This window comes from Cryptotermes secundus, unplaced genomic scaffold, assembly GCF_002891405.2.
Source record: "Cryptotermes secundus unplaced genomic scaffold, Csec_1.0 scaffold128, whole genome shotgun sequence".
In the NCBI taxonomy this organism is placed as follows: Eukaryota; Metazoa; Arthropoda; class Insecta; order Blattodea; family Kalotermitidae; genus Cryptotermes; species Cryptotermes secundus.
In genome coordinates this window covers 485183-505510 of record NW_019726222.1, presented here as the reverse complement: position 1 = coordinate 505510, position 20328 = coordinate 485183, and the positions used below count along the sequence as shown (strand labels likewise).

Genomic DNA, 20328 nt, shown 5'->3' with positions numbered 1-20328 from the left:
TTCTCCGTTCACTTCGGCTTTTCTTGATCTTACACATACAGTAGGACTCCTTGAGCGGGTGATCAGCTCGTCGCAAGGCCTCTACTTGTAAACAAACACAGAAAAACGTACACAAGCATCCATGCCCTGAGTGGGATTCGAACCCACGATCCCGGCTTCCGAGCGAGCGAAGACAGTGCATGCCTTAGACCACTCGGCTACCGTGACAGGAAAATTTACTAACTACCAAATTAAAATATTGTGACATGTTGAGCTATGGATGACGCCCCTCCCCCCCGCCAGCCGAAGTGAGCCGAGTCCTAGCATCCTGGTCGCTATGCAACGCGAGTTAACAGCGATGACGTCACCAAGGGTACCGCGGGTTGCTAGGCAGCGCGGGTAAACAGGATTGCGAGAGACGACGGTAGTAACAGCGGTTACTACCGCTAGCGTTGCTAGCAACACAGCGCCAGGCAACAAGGGTGCTTATTACGTGGCCGTTTTCCGTATTGTCCGATCGAGGCTACATGAGGAGCAGCGAGGGCTATTCACAGTTAGTCCTGGAGCTACCTCCGAGTTAGTTCCGAGTTAGCCAGCAACTAGTCAGTTGTATTCTGGCATTTGGAATGTACTATTTGTGATACTGCAGATAGCAGTAATCGTAAATCTGTAATTTGGGTGATTGTTAAGTGCGAATGTGAAATAAAATTCGCTATATAAAATACGGCGTGAACTTATTTGTCGCGTTATACGCCCGACACGCGACAATATTCTTATGAGATTTCAAGGCCAAAGTAGGCAGGAAAGACAGTGTGTTTGCACATCTTGGGAATCCAGAAGAGGGTGGATCCCATTCTTGCACTCATGTGGGCGACTTAACTTAATAGAAGTACAGCATATTATTAAAGTTGATTCCTATAAACGTAAGTGTAACTTATCAGTGCCAGTATACATGTGTTACGTAATCAAACGTCTCTCTGAGGTACGCCTGCGTGATCATGGTGCGTGTGCATGCAACCAGGTTCTTTCTGTCCTGTTAAGCCAGGCCCGTTAAGACCCACAGACCAGATGTCCGGCTCTACCCATCCCAGCCAGTCAATCCTGCCTGACCTTACCCGAAGGATTGTAGAAATTCATGGCCACCAAGCCGCTGTCTACTGGCACCCATCCATCCTTCTACCTTCCCAGCCTCTCACTACGACGACAGTGAGGAAAGAGATAAGGACGGCACCCCAAGCTGAGGAATCATTAGCGTCATCGTCCGAGGAAGGCCGTAGTTGCATGCAATGTCTACGGATTTCAGCGGCGGTGAAACAAGTCCGGCTGATAGGGACTACACTGCCTATTTTTCTTTCCCAAGTACATGCCTGTCATTACAGATAAACATTTCTTTGAATTTTAACATTACTTTTGTATACAGCATATTTCTGTGACCACAAACGGAAGAATGAAGGACCGCAAGTTTAATTACTTCCTGTCTGTTTTGTTCTGTGCTTTACAGTTAAGGGCACTGTATAAGAACTTACTTGCTCTTGAAAGCTGACAGAATCCTTATTGTTATCATCTTCGGCTAATAAAGGAGATGATGCTTCAGCTGTCTTTTTGTCGCTGCCATCTGCAAAGGAATCATATTGATGGTTAATATTATCACTTTGACATAGAAATTTCTTGAAGAAACAAACATCCGCAAGGTTATTTTGACTTTTCATGGATGAATTCTACTTGGCATTTATGAAACCCTGGCACACGTAGAGTAATATATAATCAGTTTAGTGTAACTGCAATTTACTTATGGCGGAGAGTGCTGAAAGTAAATTTCAAAATTATAAAATCACATGCTGATACCTCATCTTCTGTTAAATAGAAGACTATGGAACATTTATGTAAAATTGTGAATGCTCTTGATACCGACATGTAGGCCTATCTGTTTTCGCTGTAATAAATCTATGAACTAGGCCGCGACATAGCTTAGGCGGTTAGTCGCTGGCGCCCCACTGCGGCGTCCCAGGCCAGGTCAAGTGGGATTTGTGGTGGACAAAGTGGCACTGGGGTAGGTTTTCTCCGCGTACTTCGGTTTCCCCTGTCAATTTCATTCCACCAATTGCTTCATAATCACCATTATATAGGGCTGGTATAATAGGCCAATAGTGGCTACAGTACCAAGAGGAGTCAGTCTCACCCCAATAAGAGGAAAAAGAAAGCATATGAACTGGGGATGTTGACGATGTTTCGAGATCAGATTTCTAGGAAATTCGTAAGAAAAAAAAATAAACAAGGAAATCAGTAGCGACCTCAGGCGCTTTGTGGCTTCAGAACACAATTCCTTCTGTTTTTCCTGGTCTCACCCTCTAGATAGAGCTTTACGTTACAGAGTAGCCGTAGTCCGTGTTATTCAACAGACAAAACAGCAGAACGTCATCAAAAGAAGAACGCGGAGAAGCGGGGAAGCGCGGTAAATGCTCGTCGCGTTTTCTGTGCCAAGAGCAACGGACGCTACAAAACGAAGCAAGCTAGGCAATATTAAACCAAGCCCTAGGGTAACAATTCTTGGGAGTTTAGAAACTTACGCTTAATTGTCTCGAAAACAGAAAGTCATATGGCGAAAGTGTATCGGGCACAAAAGTCGTGTTTCATTTTTTCTCAGCAACTTCTGTTTGAAACACTTATTGTATCGGTAAGTAAGTCATTCAGTGAGTTTTGCTCTATATGTGAGCAAAAACGCATACCGATCTTCGTGCAAAGTGTCAAATTTTGTTTGATTTTAACCGAAATTGGGATGTGTCGATAACGTTAAGAAAAACTCCAAAATATAAACTTCCTCGAAAATTTGTAGGATTTCACAGCGATGTTTATGGAGGATTCCAACTTCTGGGATACAGAGACACACAGTTCGGTGAAAGTCGACAGATGCTTCGGAGGAAGATGTCGCTGCCATCTGTTTGCTGCTTCTTAATTCTGATTTCTTCCTTAGCTTACTCTTTAACCCTGAAATCTGAGGAGAAATTTTCCTTCGAAACAGCGGTAGAATTTTAATAGGCTACATGGTGTAATTTCTCTGAAGATAACTAACTCCGTGGCTTTTAGTCCTCACCTTTGCCACCAACGTATCGACTAAATAAATGAATACAGTCACTCGCGTAGACTAGATCATTCACTCATGGAGCTGAACCCTTCTTGAGAAGCCGCTACTCAAGCACTTACCAGCATTTTATGGAACATGAAGGTTCATTACCGTGTTCACCAAGAGCCCTTAAATGGTACCTATCCTGAGCCAGATCAAACCAATCCATTCCATCATATCTCTCTAAGATTCACGTAGACTAGATAAATGTCCTATATGCAGTTACATTATTTCTGGCATTAATCAACATTAATCCATCAAACCTGTTCAAGGAATTCACAGTAATGGTCAAACAGCCTATTAATAAGAGTAAACTGTTGATTTTATTACAACTAAACCCTTGAAGAAAGCAGTCTTCTGGGATTTGGCACGGTGTATATGTGGTGTTAACCGACGTTTCGGCGAAACGTCGGTTAACACCACATATACACGGTGCCAAATCCCAGAAGACTGCTTTCTTCATAGTCACCGCCGTGAAAGCCTCAAATCTTACAACTAAACCCTTATTAAACTTCGGTTCTGTACACAACACTGCACTAGCATTGACTCATAAAAAGAGGTAGAGTTCGACGAAACAATGAACGCTTATTACAGGAAATAATTTCTATCCTGTTGAGTTTTGTGTTAGTGCGACAAAGACAGAAGTTAAGATTTTTTGGCATTCACGTAATTTAATTACATCTACAAGCGGTAATAGTGACCCCACATTAAATAAATACCTAACATATTATATACGCCGGTCTATTTCGTGGAACTGTGTACTGAATTAGGGAAGAGAGGTTGACAACAGCATTGATTTAACATGGGAGGGAGTAAACGTCCCCATTATTAGCTAATTTGTGTCTTTCCTGAAAAGGTCAACGCTGATTCACCATGAGAAGATACATCTCTGTGCTTACTCAAACTGCGTGTTTTGTGATGCCATAAAATGACCGTATTAGGTCTTGTTAGGCGAAGTTCAACGCTCTTCGCTTCTTACAACTCTTTATGGAAGCGGTTTCAAATGCTAGATGACACTGGTGCCTGTAAGAACACTTTCACAGCTGAAATGTTTATATCGCGTTCAATAAAAGATCTTTGTGAACAATAGAAAATGTAAGATTTGAGGTTTTCACGGCGGTGACTATGAAGAATACCGTCTTCTTGGATGTGGCACCGTGTATATCTAGTGTAAACAGAAGTTTCGGAGGATCGTATCGCCTCCATCTTCAGGGTAGAAAAATCCGCGAGCGAGGAACCAGCGAGAGCGGGTGGCTGCAACCTACAGCTGCCCCTGCTCTCATAAATAATGAATAACTGCATTTAATTAGTTTACAGAACGAGAGTCATATATATACATATATAATCGTCATTATATTAAAATGTTCTTTCTTTTAGAGAAAGCGCATATACTAAATATAACTATAATTTCTGTGTATAATGCCTCATTATGGCAGAAGCCTTCGAATAGTATCCGTAACAGAAATGTTCAAATTTCTTTGTTTAAGACGGTGAACGCAGTTATGTGTGTAAAGCTTTTAACTTTTTTCACAATTATCTAATTTCTTTGGACGTTGGGAAATAACACACGAACAAAGAATATGAAATAATTACTAAATGCAGATCAGAGATAGTGCAATCGGTATAGCGACTGGCTAGGGGCTGCACGACCGAGGGGTCGGAGTTCGAATCCCAGTGGGGGGGAAAGAATTTTTCATCTCTCCGCTTTGTCCAGACCGACTCTTGCGTCCACCCAACCTCCTATCCAATATGTGCTAGGGGGGAAGCGACCGGGGCGTGAGGCTGACCACTCACTCAAGAAAACATAGGTCTATACATCCACTCCCTTATAAGTCTTCATGGCGTAGTGTTTAATTAGTTAAGCATATGGACAATGTTAGTTTTTTTTTTTAAATGGAGTTTTCACTTACGGCCTTTCCGTCAGAACGTTTTAAGTTCTCAACCACAGCGGGTTTCAATTCAATTTTCGTATTAACTGCTAGTGTTCGTTCGTGTTCAGTGTGCCCCGTTCTACAAAAGAGTATTCTGCTGTAACACTGACACAAATATTAGCGAATACAAAAAATAACGCTGTAGTTGCTAGCATTTCAACCATCAGTATTCATAACCTCTTTTTAAATTCTTTGATGTGACACGTTGGCAGATTCAAATATGAAAAATTTTATGACAGCTTAAACATCGTCGAAAACTAAGGAAAAAAACTATAAGAAACAAGCGGAGTAGGTGCAAGAAAGCAACTTACAGTAAAATCACGGGTTCTCTTTTACGTCGACTATCACTTCTTATGCAAAGAAAACCAAGCGAAAGGGAGAGAGATTTTTGAAACATATCTCAGAGACAAAGAGTGCTCTCTAAGGAAGTAAAGAGCTGTCTTAATTATTACGAATTATCTCCGAAACTTGAACTCCGATGCCACGCTGCATGAGAGCAAAACATCGTTTTCGATAATGCGAAGTTAACAAACTGGATATCGTTATGTGGTAACCATGGCATCCAGATAGACGTGTGCCATCTCTCTCTTTGCTACTGAAAGGCTTTTCGCATTAGGTTTACGTATATTCGCCTTATTTCCCCAACCTCTCCTTTATTCGCTGCCTTATACCTTCTGTGCTTTTAGCAAAACGATGACCTCGAATCGAAATCTTGTTATTTTTTCTTTCCAAAGGAATAGACAGCAGCAAACACGCGGTAAGCCAACGATGAGAGCATGAATGGTATACGAATAAAATAAAAAAAAGGCATTTCAGAAAGCAGAAACATGTATTCATGTCCGACATTTAAAAAACAGCCATCTTGGTTGTAAATTGCATTAAGCACCGTCTCAGTTATTGATATTTTTGTACATTATTACACATACTGTACTGTAATATCTTCTTATTTCTAGATGAGTAACTACTATGGAAGAAACCATGACTTATATTTATTAATACAAATCAGCTGTAAGTTGAGAAAATTGCCTTTGAGTTTATTTCCTCTAATACAAGCTGCGTTATGTTTCATCATGAATGAATTCTGTGTAGATTTTCAGTTTGAATCAATTCTTGATATGTCATCTAGTTCATCTGCTTCACTGAAAATATTTACTATTGTCACGTGATAGCTATATGCGGGTTTTGGATTGAGGACCGGATGTATTGAACTCTCTGATACAGCGCGGGACTACACTTCACAGTTCACTGTTACACAATAGTTCGTTGCTTGGTAGCGGCTTCCAACGACGGACGTTCCCCTACCTCTGGGTTCTCGAACTGTCCCCGGCCACAGCTATCGGCTCCTAACAGCAACAAAAGTCAAAGTTATGTTACGACTGACGGTCAGTCGGCCAGTATCTCTTGGAATAAAGCACCCATTTGGGGCTCAAGACCAGATCTTTATTACCGTATGACAGTTGCGGGTTTGTTGTTGTGGAGCGCTCTCTCTGACGAGAGGACGGGTCTGTCTTTTGCCATAGTCACAGTCAGCAGTAATAAGCCTGTTGTCAGTATGTACAACTTACATTTATGTGTTATTAAATTACGCATATACACCATACACAAGGCCTCTTTCAGTTCAGGTTCAGTATAGCAGATCATGACTCATTTCGGCACGTACCGGGTAGAAAACGTATTCTCTTGCTGCCGTGGAAACATGTTTGTTTGTGCAACCGTTACCTAACTGTTGTATAATTGCTTATTTCGCGGTAGTTGTGTAGCAATGGGTCTACATACCACATTATGCTTCATCTTGATTTTAAAATCTGTGCATAGTTAAAGGATGAATCAATTCTTGAAACAAATTTTACCTCTTTTATCTAATGGCAGTGATAAGTTTATTGCTTAAAAACATAATATGAATAATATAAAATAGCATTTCTAATGGCACGCGGTCAGTTCGGGAACCCAAATGAAGGGGAACGTCCATCGTTGGAAGCCGTTACCTGGTAATGACTTGTGAAGACACAGCAGACTGAGAAATCTCAGTATCTGCTGTAGTGAACGTCAGAGCACGTGAATGAGCGACAACGCTATAGTTGCTTGTAGTTACGATCTGTAAGCGGTCAGTAAATCCAATTACCAATCCAAACTCCGTCTATAGTCACTCATGCACGTGACATGACGCCTCATGACGACCTTTACGGTCTAAATATATAGTTAATATATATACATTATTTATTATACTGCAATTGGGTTTTAGCCCGGTGGTAGTAGTACACAATAGGACACAACAGACAAGTAACACACATTACACTAAGTGACAACACGTTCAAACAAAACACAATACACAAAACACAACAATAAGGACATCCTACCACAATGAATACAAACCAAATACGATTAACAACTACAACAATTACAGAGAAATACAAACAACTGCAACAAATACAACAACAATTGCAGAGAGAGAGAAGAAAAAAAAAATACAACACCCAAAACACAAACAAAAGGAAACCAACAGTCATGGATGCGATGTGTGATTCGGTATTATATATGGCTTTTAACAACTGAATACAAGTTAATTTGGTGAGATGGTAAATACACATATATATATATACACACACACACACATACCAAGGGCTAGGTTTACAGTTGTGGAGGCCCTAGGAAAATCAAAACATTTTAACGGATTTGATCAATAAATTGCTAGGCAACGGCTCGGTAAATACGTCCCAACACGTGCCACATAATACGGCGGCAGTGTTTTCTATGCGGTCCACACAACACAACACTATGAGTGTTGTGTTTTCTGCATGGTCCATGTCGCGTCTATTTAACAGGAGTGCTTTTGCAGCTGAGATTACTCCCGTGTGGAGGAGGTATGGAATACCTCCACCGTTGCCCTTCGAGTCGTAGGAGGCGACGAAAAGGGAAGTCTCGAATGTAAGACAGTAAAGTATGGCCGCGAGCCCCACGGGACTCGGACCCGAGAATGACCGCGCTGGCGAGGACCAGCAGCAGTTGTAAATGCCAGACCCGTTCTCTCGTCAGACAGAGCGCACCACACCAACAAACCCACAACTGTCTGACAGTAATAAAAGTTTGGTCGGTAAGCCTGAGATGGGTGATCTATTCCAAGACAGACTGGCCGAGTGACAGTTGGTGTTACATAAGACTCAGACTCAGACTCAGCTACAACAGACTAGAGAGTTGGGATTAGTTGAGTACAGATTAGTACAAAGTAAGGACGAGAGAGCGCACTATGGCCCTGGGGTTCACTCAGCCTCTAACAGAAATGAGTACCAGGAATTAATTAAATAATTTTCCTGGGGAGTAAAGCGCAGCCGGGGCGTAAGGCTGACAACCTTACCACCATCTCTGAGCCGATTGTCTAGATAATGTGGGACCCTCAACGTCTCACAACCCTATGGGCCTCCACGGCCTGGTACAGGGATAGCTTTACTTTACTTTTTAAAGACTAGAGAGACTGGAGATATGCTGGCGATAGAATTGGAGAATTGGGGAGAGTTCTGGAGAATCTGCAGTCCAAAGTGATTTAACAAGAAATGGCAGGAAGACTTCATAGTTATTTGAAGTGCTAGTTTCTGTGTTGAGATCCGTTGCCAGGAGACGACTAGTGGAACTAAGAATCCTAGTGCGTGTGCAACGGTGAACTGGAAGGTGTGTAAATAAGCGATGGCGCTGTATTGATTGTAATTAAGAGAGATGGTAAGAAAAGTGCCAATAAATCAAATCATCCAATGTAGAACCCCGTTATTCATCATGTGTACCCCCTACACGTGACAATATGGAGATCCCTATCAGCTACAACAAATGTAGTTAATGACTTTCTTTTTGTTTTCTTAGTTCTTATAATAACTATAAATAGAAAGTAACTTCGCATGATTCAGAGAATCAAATGTCTCAGTAAAACCTGTGGAGTCTATTTCTGTGCTGTGCAGGCTGCAGAGTGATCAACCCAGTCGCTCCCCCTGAGTCCGGCCCTGCATGTACCTATAAGTTTCTGGAATAAAACGACATCTGTTCTTCCCACTTTGTGTTAGTGAAAACTGGAAATCACTAAGGTATTGCTGGTAAAAGCTGAATCAAAGCTTTAAGACCCAGTGTTTATCTCTCTTTTCCATAAAAACTAGTCATTACCACATTTCCATAGGCAGAACTACTTTTCGCTCATTTTTTTGTGGTTACAAGGAAATGTCCCATGTTTATTTTTTATATTAGGCGTTCTTAAGGAAGTAAATATAATGACTTAGTCTGAGGTCATACCTGTCCATTTGACTGCCTTTCAGTGGCTTCAAATAAGAACTAATTATTGGACTGATTTTCTTTAATTCAACTTTGGAGACTTTCATTAAAACTTGTACGGCAACTCTCATTTTCAGCCCACACTGATTCATAACAGAGCCTACTTCATATAAGATCAGAAATGAAATTTTTTCATGCATATCATAAACCAATAAAATTAGGGATGAAATTTGATATAATAGATGGATGTATATTGATAGTTGGTTAATATAATATGTGTAGGACCTGTTTCATAAACCATTATTCAATTATTTGATAAATTCATTATGGAACATTTTTGCATAACATTAATAGGCAATTTCAATTCCTATCTCTGTTGGCTGATTAAAAAGCCGCGTTCACACGAAGTCATACATTAATTATTTATGTATATGATGAACCAAATTCTGTTTGAGGGATCTTGACATGACGTTAGTTGGCCATTTTAATTCTTAGCTATACCGACAAATTACTAATCCTACTCTATCATAAGGTCACAGTTTTCCCCATTGAGGCTATCACATAATCTCTTCATAGAGTATATTGCTGTTTGATATTATGCATTGTTGTGCTAATGAAATAGAGATTTTGCTCATTTTACCTAATACATTTTTTGTTTTGCTGAAATACTGTTAATGAATGTGTTGTAAGCAAGCTTAACAAGCCACAAAGAAAGCCATTGGGAATTTTGTGTGGTACATCACAAGATTAACAAAAGTAACTATTCTGATTCATAACACTTTTGCCAGTCCTCTTGTATCAGTAGCCTCAATAAAACATGAGACTGGGGAAAGTGTATTTCATAACATAATACACCTATCTTGTTTGCTATTTTCAGTTTTGCTAGCAAGAATTTATAGGGCCATATTTGGGGATTTGACAGTAACATGTACACTGATTGATGAATGAAACATGATGTTCAAATTTGTTTGCATATATTAATCTCTATACAAGGTGAACAATAGTGGAGCTATGCCTCTACTCCCCCACATGTCTTCATGGCATGATGATTAATTAATTAAGCATATAGACAATTTTAACTTTACCTTTTACACTTTTATATAAGAGACATGAAGACAAAAGCATCTGAACATAATGGTGGCAAGCTCTCGCTGAAATTAACATGTTCTTAATTTCTTCAGATGGTTGTGCAGTCCTGACTGACTTGTTACTCTTGTTCCAAAATGTTTGAATGTCAAATTTTCAAAGGATCTACAGCTATCTTCATCTTATGATACTGGTCTGCATTCTGATGAGATGCCAGCAAAGCCAGACACTAAGTTTTTTCTGCATTTACTTCCATACTAACCTCTTTATTAGCTTCAATTTGAGGTTTTGTGTTTTGCTTTATGGAATTCATGTTTTCTCCCACTAAATTAACAAATTAATAGCTGACACATTCCAACAAATTTAAGCTATTTTTGATATCTTGAAAATTAATGGCAATAAGGCATAACTTCATCATATGCTAGGTTAACTCTGAGACAATAACGTTGGATAAAATTTGATATGACGTTCATAACAGCAATGTGCCTTGATAATTACTACAGTCAGTTCTATCACCCTTCTAGTAAACACATACAAGATAGTCTCTATCCAGCCCTGACAATATTCTTCATTTCAAAGAGAATTGTTAAGTTCTTTCTTTAATCGCTTAGTGGAGGGTGGAGTCCAGCTGCATCCACTTGGCACGGTGGCCACTGATTGGCCTATTGTAGACTGCCCTGGGTGATAATGATGATGGAGAATTTGGTGGAATGAAGATTGGCAGGGGAAACCGAAGTACGCGGAGAAAACCTGCCCCAGCGGCACTTTGTCCACCACAAATCCCACTTGACCAGACCCAGGATCGAACCCGGACCACCGCGGTGGGAAGCCAGCGACTAACCGCTTGAGTTATGGAGCAGACTAATTAATAAGTTAATGGATGTCAGAAAGTAATGAATCATCTCCTACTTGAATCAATTCTGGCAGAAACCTGTTCAAACTAAACTCAGGACAATTAGAAATATCTCACTTGTATGCTTCTTCAGCTAATTCAATATCACCTTCGCACGTAAAGGAGAATAGACTTACCCACATCTTTAGTGATGGAAGAAGACGCATTTTTTGAAGTGCCCCGAGTCTGAAACAGAGGGAACATTTTACTTCTAATGAGAAATCTTAATCTGTTATTTTTAGCATTATCCAGAAGGTGCTTAAACATGACAACTAGAAACTGTGTAATGCACGGAACAAAAATGTAAGAGATAAAGTTGCTTAAATTAATGACTCTCAGATTCCTTGTTGGAATTCCAATGACACATTCAGAAACATGTATTCACAAAATTGCATCAAAGTAAGTCAGTTATAAATCAAAAAAATGATGGAGTATTTTCTTCCTATAAGATATAGTCTTACATTAATTTTTATAATGCAGTGCACGACACTTACTTGTTTAATGTCATGTTCTCCAGATGCAGGAGTGTGCTGGAAGGCATAGTTGTTGGTGCTGAAGAAAGGTCCTGGTTTCTTCACATCCAATCGCTCCTTGCGTTTGAATCCTCTATCCAGCGCGTCATACTCATCAAGCAGGGCATCAAGTCCATCGTCAAGCGCATCCTGGAGGTCATCTGGCTCCTGAACACCTGAATGTGCTGGTTCACTAGAACCTGAACAAACACAAACGAAAAGCTGTGTGAAATTATCTAGAATCAGTTTATGTTTGAGGCAGCAAGTGAGGTAAGTACGATTTTGCCACATGGTGACTCATAAGAGAGAACTCTTTGCAGCTCTGAAGCAACAATGCCTGGGGTGGACTTCGACGTAAGAATGGCTGTTGGTGAGGGCATATACAAACCCACAAATGTCCGACAGATACAAAAATATGGTCTTGGGGCTCAGATGGGCCTTGACACCAAGGCAGACTGTCCAACGGTTGAACAGGAGGCCCCATTTCAGAACACGTAAAAATCTGGTCACAGGTTCCAACGGGGCCCGAAACCAAGAACGAATATGCTTGCAAGGATCAGGTGCAATTTACTGGACTGGACTGGACTGGGCTGGAAGTCAGTTAGTTGAGACAGTTGTGAGATAGCAGCCAGTCAGCAATGATTTAAGTCTGAGAGCAGAAGATTCTCCACTTCTGGGAACCGTAATCATGAAACAACTAGTGAAGACTATAACAAACTGAGACAGTGTGTGCTATAGTGAATTGCTAAGTGAGTAGATTAGCGACATCATTATAATTACTTATAGTTACGAGTTATAAAATTCCAACATACCCATTTACAAATTAATACCCTGTGTCTAGTCACTAACATGTGACAAAATTATTTATTTTAAGATCTGATGACTCTTTTATTTTAATAATTGCAAGTGCTTAAGACCGCTTTAATCGACCATGCTGCCTCCATCTTCAAGGCAGAAGTAACTTCTACCCCAAAGATGAAGGCAACATATTCCTCTGAAAGTTTTATAAATAACTGTAAGACTACATAGCACTGCATCCCAGATGATAGTAATCTTCAAAGAAAAACAGAAGTACAGAATTCTATCTGATGACATAAAGACAACAACTAGTGTGATACAGACAAACTCAAAGAATGCCTGACAGAAGACGGCAGAAGTGGGGACATCAGTGGATATCAAATTACTTATATTTTCTGTGATTTCTACTCTTATGTTACTGTTTAATTAAATTTTATCCATATGATGTTATATTTACACCTTATCTGAACTCATATAATTTCTTACCTCTACTTTGTTTAGGTAGATACACAAGTCCTCCTTCTGTGTACGCCTTTCCTTCTGAATCTGCTCTGTGATTCATCGTACTGCCTTCTGAAATGACGTTCCCCTCTGGAATTATTGGAAATCTATTGTCTGTATTGTAATATATGTTTGCTAGATCCTTAATTTCAGGACTGGAATTGCCATTTTCTCTTTCCTGAGCGCGGAATTCTTCTGGTAAAATTTCATCTTCTGGTGTTGTTGGATCCCTTCCTAATCCTAAGAGTCTGCCAGGTGAATCATCTGCCACATCATTATTATCATTCAGTTCATAGATAATTTCATCAGGAGGTATTAAATTCTGTTTTCTTGTTTCAACCAGATTAATATCCCGTGACTCAAATCCTTCACGGAATTTATCGGGAGTGTTGTACTGTCTGGTGAACTGTTCAAGGGATACATTAACTATGTCTTTATCATCAACTTCATCCCGTGTTTCAATGCCTTCACGAAAAGACTCAGGTGTATTATAATTGCGAGAAAATTGACTCCTTGCTGCTGCGAATTTACCAGTATTTTCTTCATTAGATATGGCTTGATTATCTCGAACCTCCTCTTCATCTCGCGTTTCGAGGCCTTCTCTAAAACTATCTGGTGTGTTGTAATGTTCGCTGAATACACCCTCCTTAGCATCAGAAGGTTTCAGTAGAGATGCCAGAAATACGGACCGTGTGCTTAGTGGAGATGAACGTCGATTATTTTGGCCTCTTTTGGTAGGATATGATTTCTTTGCGAGAAGCAAAGACTTCAGGGAATGATGTCGAACTTGTGCTGGACGGTGACTTTCCTCGGCTTTGATAACTGTGAAGAAGGGAAACCACATATTAATCCCAAAGGATTTTTATCAGAGTAGAAAGACGCAGCCCATTTAGATATACACAGCAGTGAAATTTAGTCTACGGGATTTTAGAACGCTGTACGTCACTGAAATAAATCAGTTATGATAAATTTCAGAAACGAGGGCTGTTTGGAAAGTAACCTCCGTTTATTCTGTGCAACTAATGTACGAGCGGGGAAGAGTTCGTGCATGCGAGGTAGCGTCACATGGCTTATTGCCTTGTAAACCATCATATAACTATTCACCTAGTGTTTGTTCTTGTCTCTGCATGTTATGATGTTTCTGCTACTGATAGTCCCGCCAATTACGAATTTCGCGCTGTTGCTCGCCTACTTCACGCTACAAACACGAGTTTTGCGGAAATCTATCGTGAATTATGCGAGGTTTATGGACAAAATTTAATGAGTGAAGGACCTGTAGGACAATGGTGTAGAATTTTCAAAGAAGAACGAACAAATGTTCACGATAAAGAGGAAAGTGGTCGGCCGACCTAGTGAGTGACGATCTTATTCAAAAGATTTGTGCAAGATGGCACTTCACACTTTCGTGTGAATTTCCACAAATTTTACGCACTATTCTCTATGAGATTATCACAGTTAGGCTAGGTTATCAAAAGTTCTGAGCAAGATATGTTTCGAAATGCTCACGGCTGAGCTCAAAACGCATAGAATGGCTTAGGTTTCGTAGACGTTTTTCGGAGCGGTTACAGAAATACGTATGGTGATCAATTTCTCAATCACAACGTACGAATAACAGGTGGCGAACATTTCTCAATTTTGAAACCGAAGAGCATTCAAAGCAGTGGACGCATACATATTCACCACATACGACGAGAAAATTTAAACAAATGCTGTCTGCCAGAAAGTGGATGATAACTGTTTTCTGAGAGAGGAAGGGTGTGCTGATAGTGGAATTCATGCAACAAGGGGCCACATTAACGTGAGTAGTGTATTGCGAAACATAAAAAAATTGCGTAGGGGTATTCAGAACAAAAGCCGTGGAATGCTGACATACGGTGTAGTGCCCCTCCATATAGAGGAGCCTGAAGAACTGGTTGGGATCACAGCGCTTCAATAATAATGAGGAGTTAATGGAAGGTGTCAAAAATAGCTAAGCTCACTGGCGGGGGACTTATTTGACACAGGGATACAAAAACTTATTTCTCGATAGCAGAAGTGCTTCAATTTCGGCGGTGACTACGTTGAGAAGTAGCTTAAGTATGTACGTATTTTTTGCATATAAATTACAGTTTTTGTCACTGCTTGTTTTGTTAACAATTCACAGGAGCCCGATTAGCCCTCATATGAAAGTGTATCTAAAGTGTCTTTAGCTCTCTAATTGCTAAGTGTATGACACAGAGTCTTCATTGGCTCAGAATTGGACTGGCAGCAGAACCGACACACTTACAACCTAAGGACATTATGAAGACTCACATTACTCAGATTGCAGCAGAAGCTGCGTTGTTGTTGAAGTTGTTGTCGTAGTGAGGAGAGCGGTCAAGCTTAGCATTGATTTCAATCAATCTGTCTTCAATTTCAACAAGCAACTGTTATAAAAATTACCGTGAAGTGAACTTATGTATTATGTGCTGGCTTACTCTTGTAGTCTCTGTGATGCTCAACTCTTGTTACTGTAATTGATGTGTGTGACAAGAAGTCATTCTAGCAGTCATTTCATTTCACATGCCAAAATGCCATGTGTATGTGGGTAAATATCTGAGAAACGATTACTCACGTACGTTATGTACATGGAAAATTATTTTGCAAGAATGGTAAAGAGAAGACGCCAGCATCATAACTGGTAAGGTAAAGTTGTCCCTTTGCCTAACTAATTAAGGATTACGCCATGAAGACTTATGCTTCACGCTCCGACCGCCTTACCCGCTGGGAAAGGAGCCCCTGGTACCCATTGGATAGGAAATGGGCGGGCCCCAGAGCCGGTCTGGACGACATGAAGAAGTGAAAACTCTTGATCCTACCGGGACTCGAACTCCGACCCCTCGGTAGTCCAGCCCGTAGCCAGTCGCTATATCGACTGAGCTATCCCGGCAAAGAGAAAAAAGGGCATCAATAAGGGAAATCGAATTGAGCTAATGCCACAATGGAACATTATCCTTAGAATTCTCTCAGACAGCTTGCACGGGAGACCGCGGTTTCCAAGTTTCAAGTTTACTCTGCGTATATCCCAGCAATCATTTCAGTGTGTGAATGCAAATATTTTACAGGGATCCATGTCGAACATCAGGGAGTATTTCCGGCATATGCTGTGATATTGGTACTCTGTATTTGTAATGCGTTTAGGCTGTAGGTTTACTGGTTCCGACACGAATTCAGATTTCTGTGATGAGGCTTGGTGGGAACAGCAACTGACTCTGCCACCAAAATGACTGGAAAATTTGCGTAAAAATCTGAAGTAATCACACTGTTTTACTAAAGTAAATAACATGGTAAAGCAAACATACCTGGACCTGCCGCTAGATCTTGTTCAACATCCTCATCCATCCGAGGAGGAAAGTAGACTTCATCAGCAAATTCAGTGTGAGGATTCGATGCGCTGGGAGTGAATGAGACGTAAGCCAGGTTGTATGGTTCGAGCTGTAACAGGCGTAGTTATCATGAACTGTAAGCTTGCGCCAAGGTGACAATAATGTCTGGAACATAAGTCTCACAATTGCGTTTATTCAAGTCTCTTATCTTTAGTTTCACTGGCATTTACCTTTGCTGTGTCATTAATACAGGGAGGATGTTCACTTTGTTGATCGGTTCCACGGCTCTGCGCTTCACGATGACCGGAGCGCCGCTTGCCGCGAGGCGCATATGAATGTTTCCAATGAGATCAGTACTCCTGACGGTAAAATTCATAGGCGCCTCGTAGCAAGCAGAGCACCGGTCGCCGTGAAGTGCAGAGTAGTGAAATGGTCAACAAAGTTAAAAACTCCTTGTAAATGCATTAAGTTCCTATTAGCTAATTATCTATAGCTAATTCCTATCTCGGGATATCTGCACCAACGCAAGATAAAGTATACAAAGCAAGCACAGCACAAACCATCTGCGAGAGTTAAGACAAAACATTAAAATATTAAAAATAACTCTACACTATGAGGCCTAGCACCAGAGTATTATCAGAACAGAAGTCGTCACTAAAGAGGCAAATTCTCTGTATGGTACCAACACAAAAACACACTTTTAACATTTAATCTGCCCTGCATGGATTTGTAGTTTTCTGACTTATGATTCAGTAATAGGAGTCCAGATGGGGGAGATGTCCAAGTTGGACTGACTGACCGGAAGATCTACCAGAGACATGTGGGCTGATTCCTTGCATTTCCTGTATGTGGTGTTTGATTCTATCCGCAAGACCTTACCTTATGTATCGATTGGGCCCAATGGAGTACGTTTTACTTGAAGACGGAGACAGAATCCAGTCTCCGAAACGTTACGTTTGATATAAAAACAGGACGATGGATAAGTCCAAAAGCATAATATTTGAAGCAATGAATTAATTTATCAGTGATATCCCGAATGGGGATTTTCGTGGTTTTCTTCAATATCCCCAGGTAAATACCAGGATAGTGTATAAAAATAAGCTATGACCGTTTCTTTCCAAATCATTTCCTATTAATTGTTCATTAAACACCCTACAACTTAACATTGTACAGGCAGAGCTACTGGCAGCTTCGTTAAATAAACATCATAAATAAATTCATAGCATAAATATTTCAGATAGGGAATTTTAAGTATTTTAAACACTGTGCATATTAAGCCTCGTGTATGTATTTTAATCTCACACGCATAGAGGTTTTATAATGAGCAGAATGAATTAGTGATATTGAACTGGACATTTTACGCAGAATGTAGGAAAAAAACAGAGGAATAACTATTCAAGAAAAAGAGAGACTCATCAGAAACTGAGCTTTCAGTGACCGCTTGATGTTCCTGCTAAGTGGGGTTAGTATTGGCACCTGCTGATTGTTTTGTAAAGAAACACAAAGACGCTGAAATATAAACATATGGTGTGATCTCAGACGGCAAAAAAAAAAGCATATGTTGGTTAATATAATCAGTTTTATAATTTAAATAAACTATCATAAAGAATATACTACCTGAATTCATTGAGTAAAGACATATAAATAATTTATTCAACCTGCTGCCGGCAGGAATTAATTTACGTGTATATTTAGAACGTGCGAAAGGCTCATTAACACATGCATGTCAATTCAAAACTGCTGCCTTGTAGCAGTTAAAGGAGACCAGAAGACTTAAATTTGAAACATCTGAGAAATACTTAAGAAATTGTCTACATATCTTCAAAGATCTTGCAAAATATTACGGTTTTGTGGTTTGTTTCTGATTTTTTACAGACTGTAAATAAAACTCTGCCTTATATTCTAAATGTATAAATACAAAACAAAGTATATACCCTCTCAGTCATTGTGTGCACAATAAAGCACAGTTCTCTAACGTACATCAACTGTGAAAACGTTGCTGCTTCTAACCTGCTGTAATTCTACATTACATAAGGTTATTTTCACTTCGTTCGTGCAGTGATGGTTGATCCTGTTGTAAATACGAGTGTTATTATTTCTTCAATATCGAACAACAAGCAGCGCACGTTATATTCATCCAGTCACCTACATATGCCATCACTGATATGAATCTGATTCAGACTGTGTTGTTTGTCAGTCATAAAAACTGATCTATTCGCTTTTATGACTATCAATTTTATATACTCCAGCTTCCAGAATTCTATATGTTTTGCCACTATTNTCTTCTCCATTCTTCTCCAACGCCACATTTCGAAGCTTTCCAGGTGTTTCTGATCTACTGCCCTAAGTGTCCAAGTTTCAGCCCCATACAAAGCCATGCTCCAAATGTAGCATTTCACTAGTTTCTTTCTCAAATTTAAGTCCAATTTGCTGGCAAAAAGATTCTTCTTCTTGCTATTTTAAATATGTTCATAAAATGAGCACAAACAGGGGAGGTGTCAATCAGTCTATCTACGTGTATATGCTAGTCTGTCCATACAGTTTAACTCACGGTCCGTTGGATGGGTTTTAATAAAATCTGGTATGAACATTATAGCATTGTAGACCATTCGAAATTCGTGTTTTTTAATCCCTACATTTTGTAATAACAACATGGCTGATGCGTGAATTTGTAGGGTGAGAGCGACACTGAAGCTACTTCCAAAATCCAGCAACAATAGCAAAAAGTAAAGTAAAGGTACCCTGTAACAGTCCGTGGGGGCCCATAGGGTTTTGAGATGTTGAGGTTCCCACATTTTGTAGACACTCTGCTCACAGATGGCGGTGAGGATGTCATCCTTACGCGCCGCCAGTAACAATAGTAATCAAGATTAATGAGTGTATCCTAAGCTGTACTTTCAGGTCGTGTTTCGTTCGGTGATAAATCTCCGAAAATGGGAACTTTCTTTCGTTACTGGCAAAGAGACATATATATGTAGTCAAAATGAAAAATGTCAACAGAAAAAAATTTGTTTAAAAATTTACCTAAGACAGGGACAGTGAGTATTGCAGCTAAAATTGGAAATTATTTATGCAGCTACACCACAAATATATCCACAATATTTTATAAAGCCAGTTTTCTATAAAAATATAGTCCAGCATTTCCAGTAAAGCATTATTTTTGTAATCCAAATAACAAATAACCATAAAAATTTTCTCAATTCTTTTCTAAGACAGTGACAGTGAACACTGGGAATTTGTTTATGCAGCTAGATCGTCCACAATGTCCTATAACGCCTGTTTTTGTATGTTAAGACTTAAAAGCAGTCATACATATTTCCTGGAAAGTGGAAAGCAGTAAGTAGGTAAACAAGGAAAGAGATGGATATAAAAGGAAGTTTCTGAAGAGAATACAATCATACCTACACCCCCCTAGATGAAGTCAGGCTGCTTTCTTCCCACCTAACTTTTTCTCTTTCTAATCACATGAAATACTGACTGGTAATAACTGCACAAGCCGGACCTTTTTGCCATTATTCCAAATCCCAAGCCTTTAAATGCGCAAGTTTTACACAGTTGAGTATTGTGTACACCATATACATTGAACACCTGATGAAGAAGCATTATTATATATTATTATTACGTTCATGAGGTTTTACCTGTTCATCTCCTTCGATGGCTTTAAGCGCCGCTTCTAGATCTTGGTCTATCAGATGGTCACATATCCCGCGGTCATAGTCCAACCTGCAACACAAAATTATAACTGAATATCTGTTCCACGCTGGACTGAAAACAGATGTTCGTATGGATTAATGCTATCTGGGTGAATACGAACAGTGTACCTTCCAGGTTCACAGACTACAGGGCCCACCCAGCGGCCTCCGTAGTCTAGGGGTAACGTTCCCACCTCATGACTCAAACCCGGCGGAGGTCGTGG

The 20328-nt window shown here is 40.0% G+C and overlaps 1 protein-coding gene across 5 annotated transcripts in view; it reads right to left on the bottom strand.

Moving 5' to 3' along the window:
• LOC111863873 (receptor-type tyrosine-protein phosphatase N2) overlaps window positions 1-20328 on the bottom strand; it is a 224889-nt gene that overhangs the window by 122279 nt on the left and 82282 nt on the right. For all 5 annotated transcript variants that reach the window (XR_002842680.2, XR_002842679.2, XR_002842681.2 and 2 more), the window contains exons 5-10: window positions 20051-20135; window positions 16389-16521; window positions 13054-13890; window positions 11752-11969; window positions 11395-11443; window positions 1506-1594 (exon numbers count right to left, since the gene is read on the bottom strand). Coding sequence is in view for 2 of the 5 variants with exons in the window: in XM_023850645.2 (XP_023706413.1) it covers window positions 1506-1594; window positions 11395-11443; window positions 11752-11969; window positions 13054-13890; window positions 16389-16521; window positions 20051-20135 (1411 nt within the window). In the remaining 3 variants the exon portion in view is untranslated. The remainder of the gene's footprint in view (window positions 1-1505; window positions 1595-11394; window positions 11444-11751; window positions 11970-13053; window positions 13891-16388; window positions 16522-20050; window positions 20136-20328) is intronic.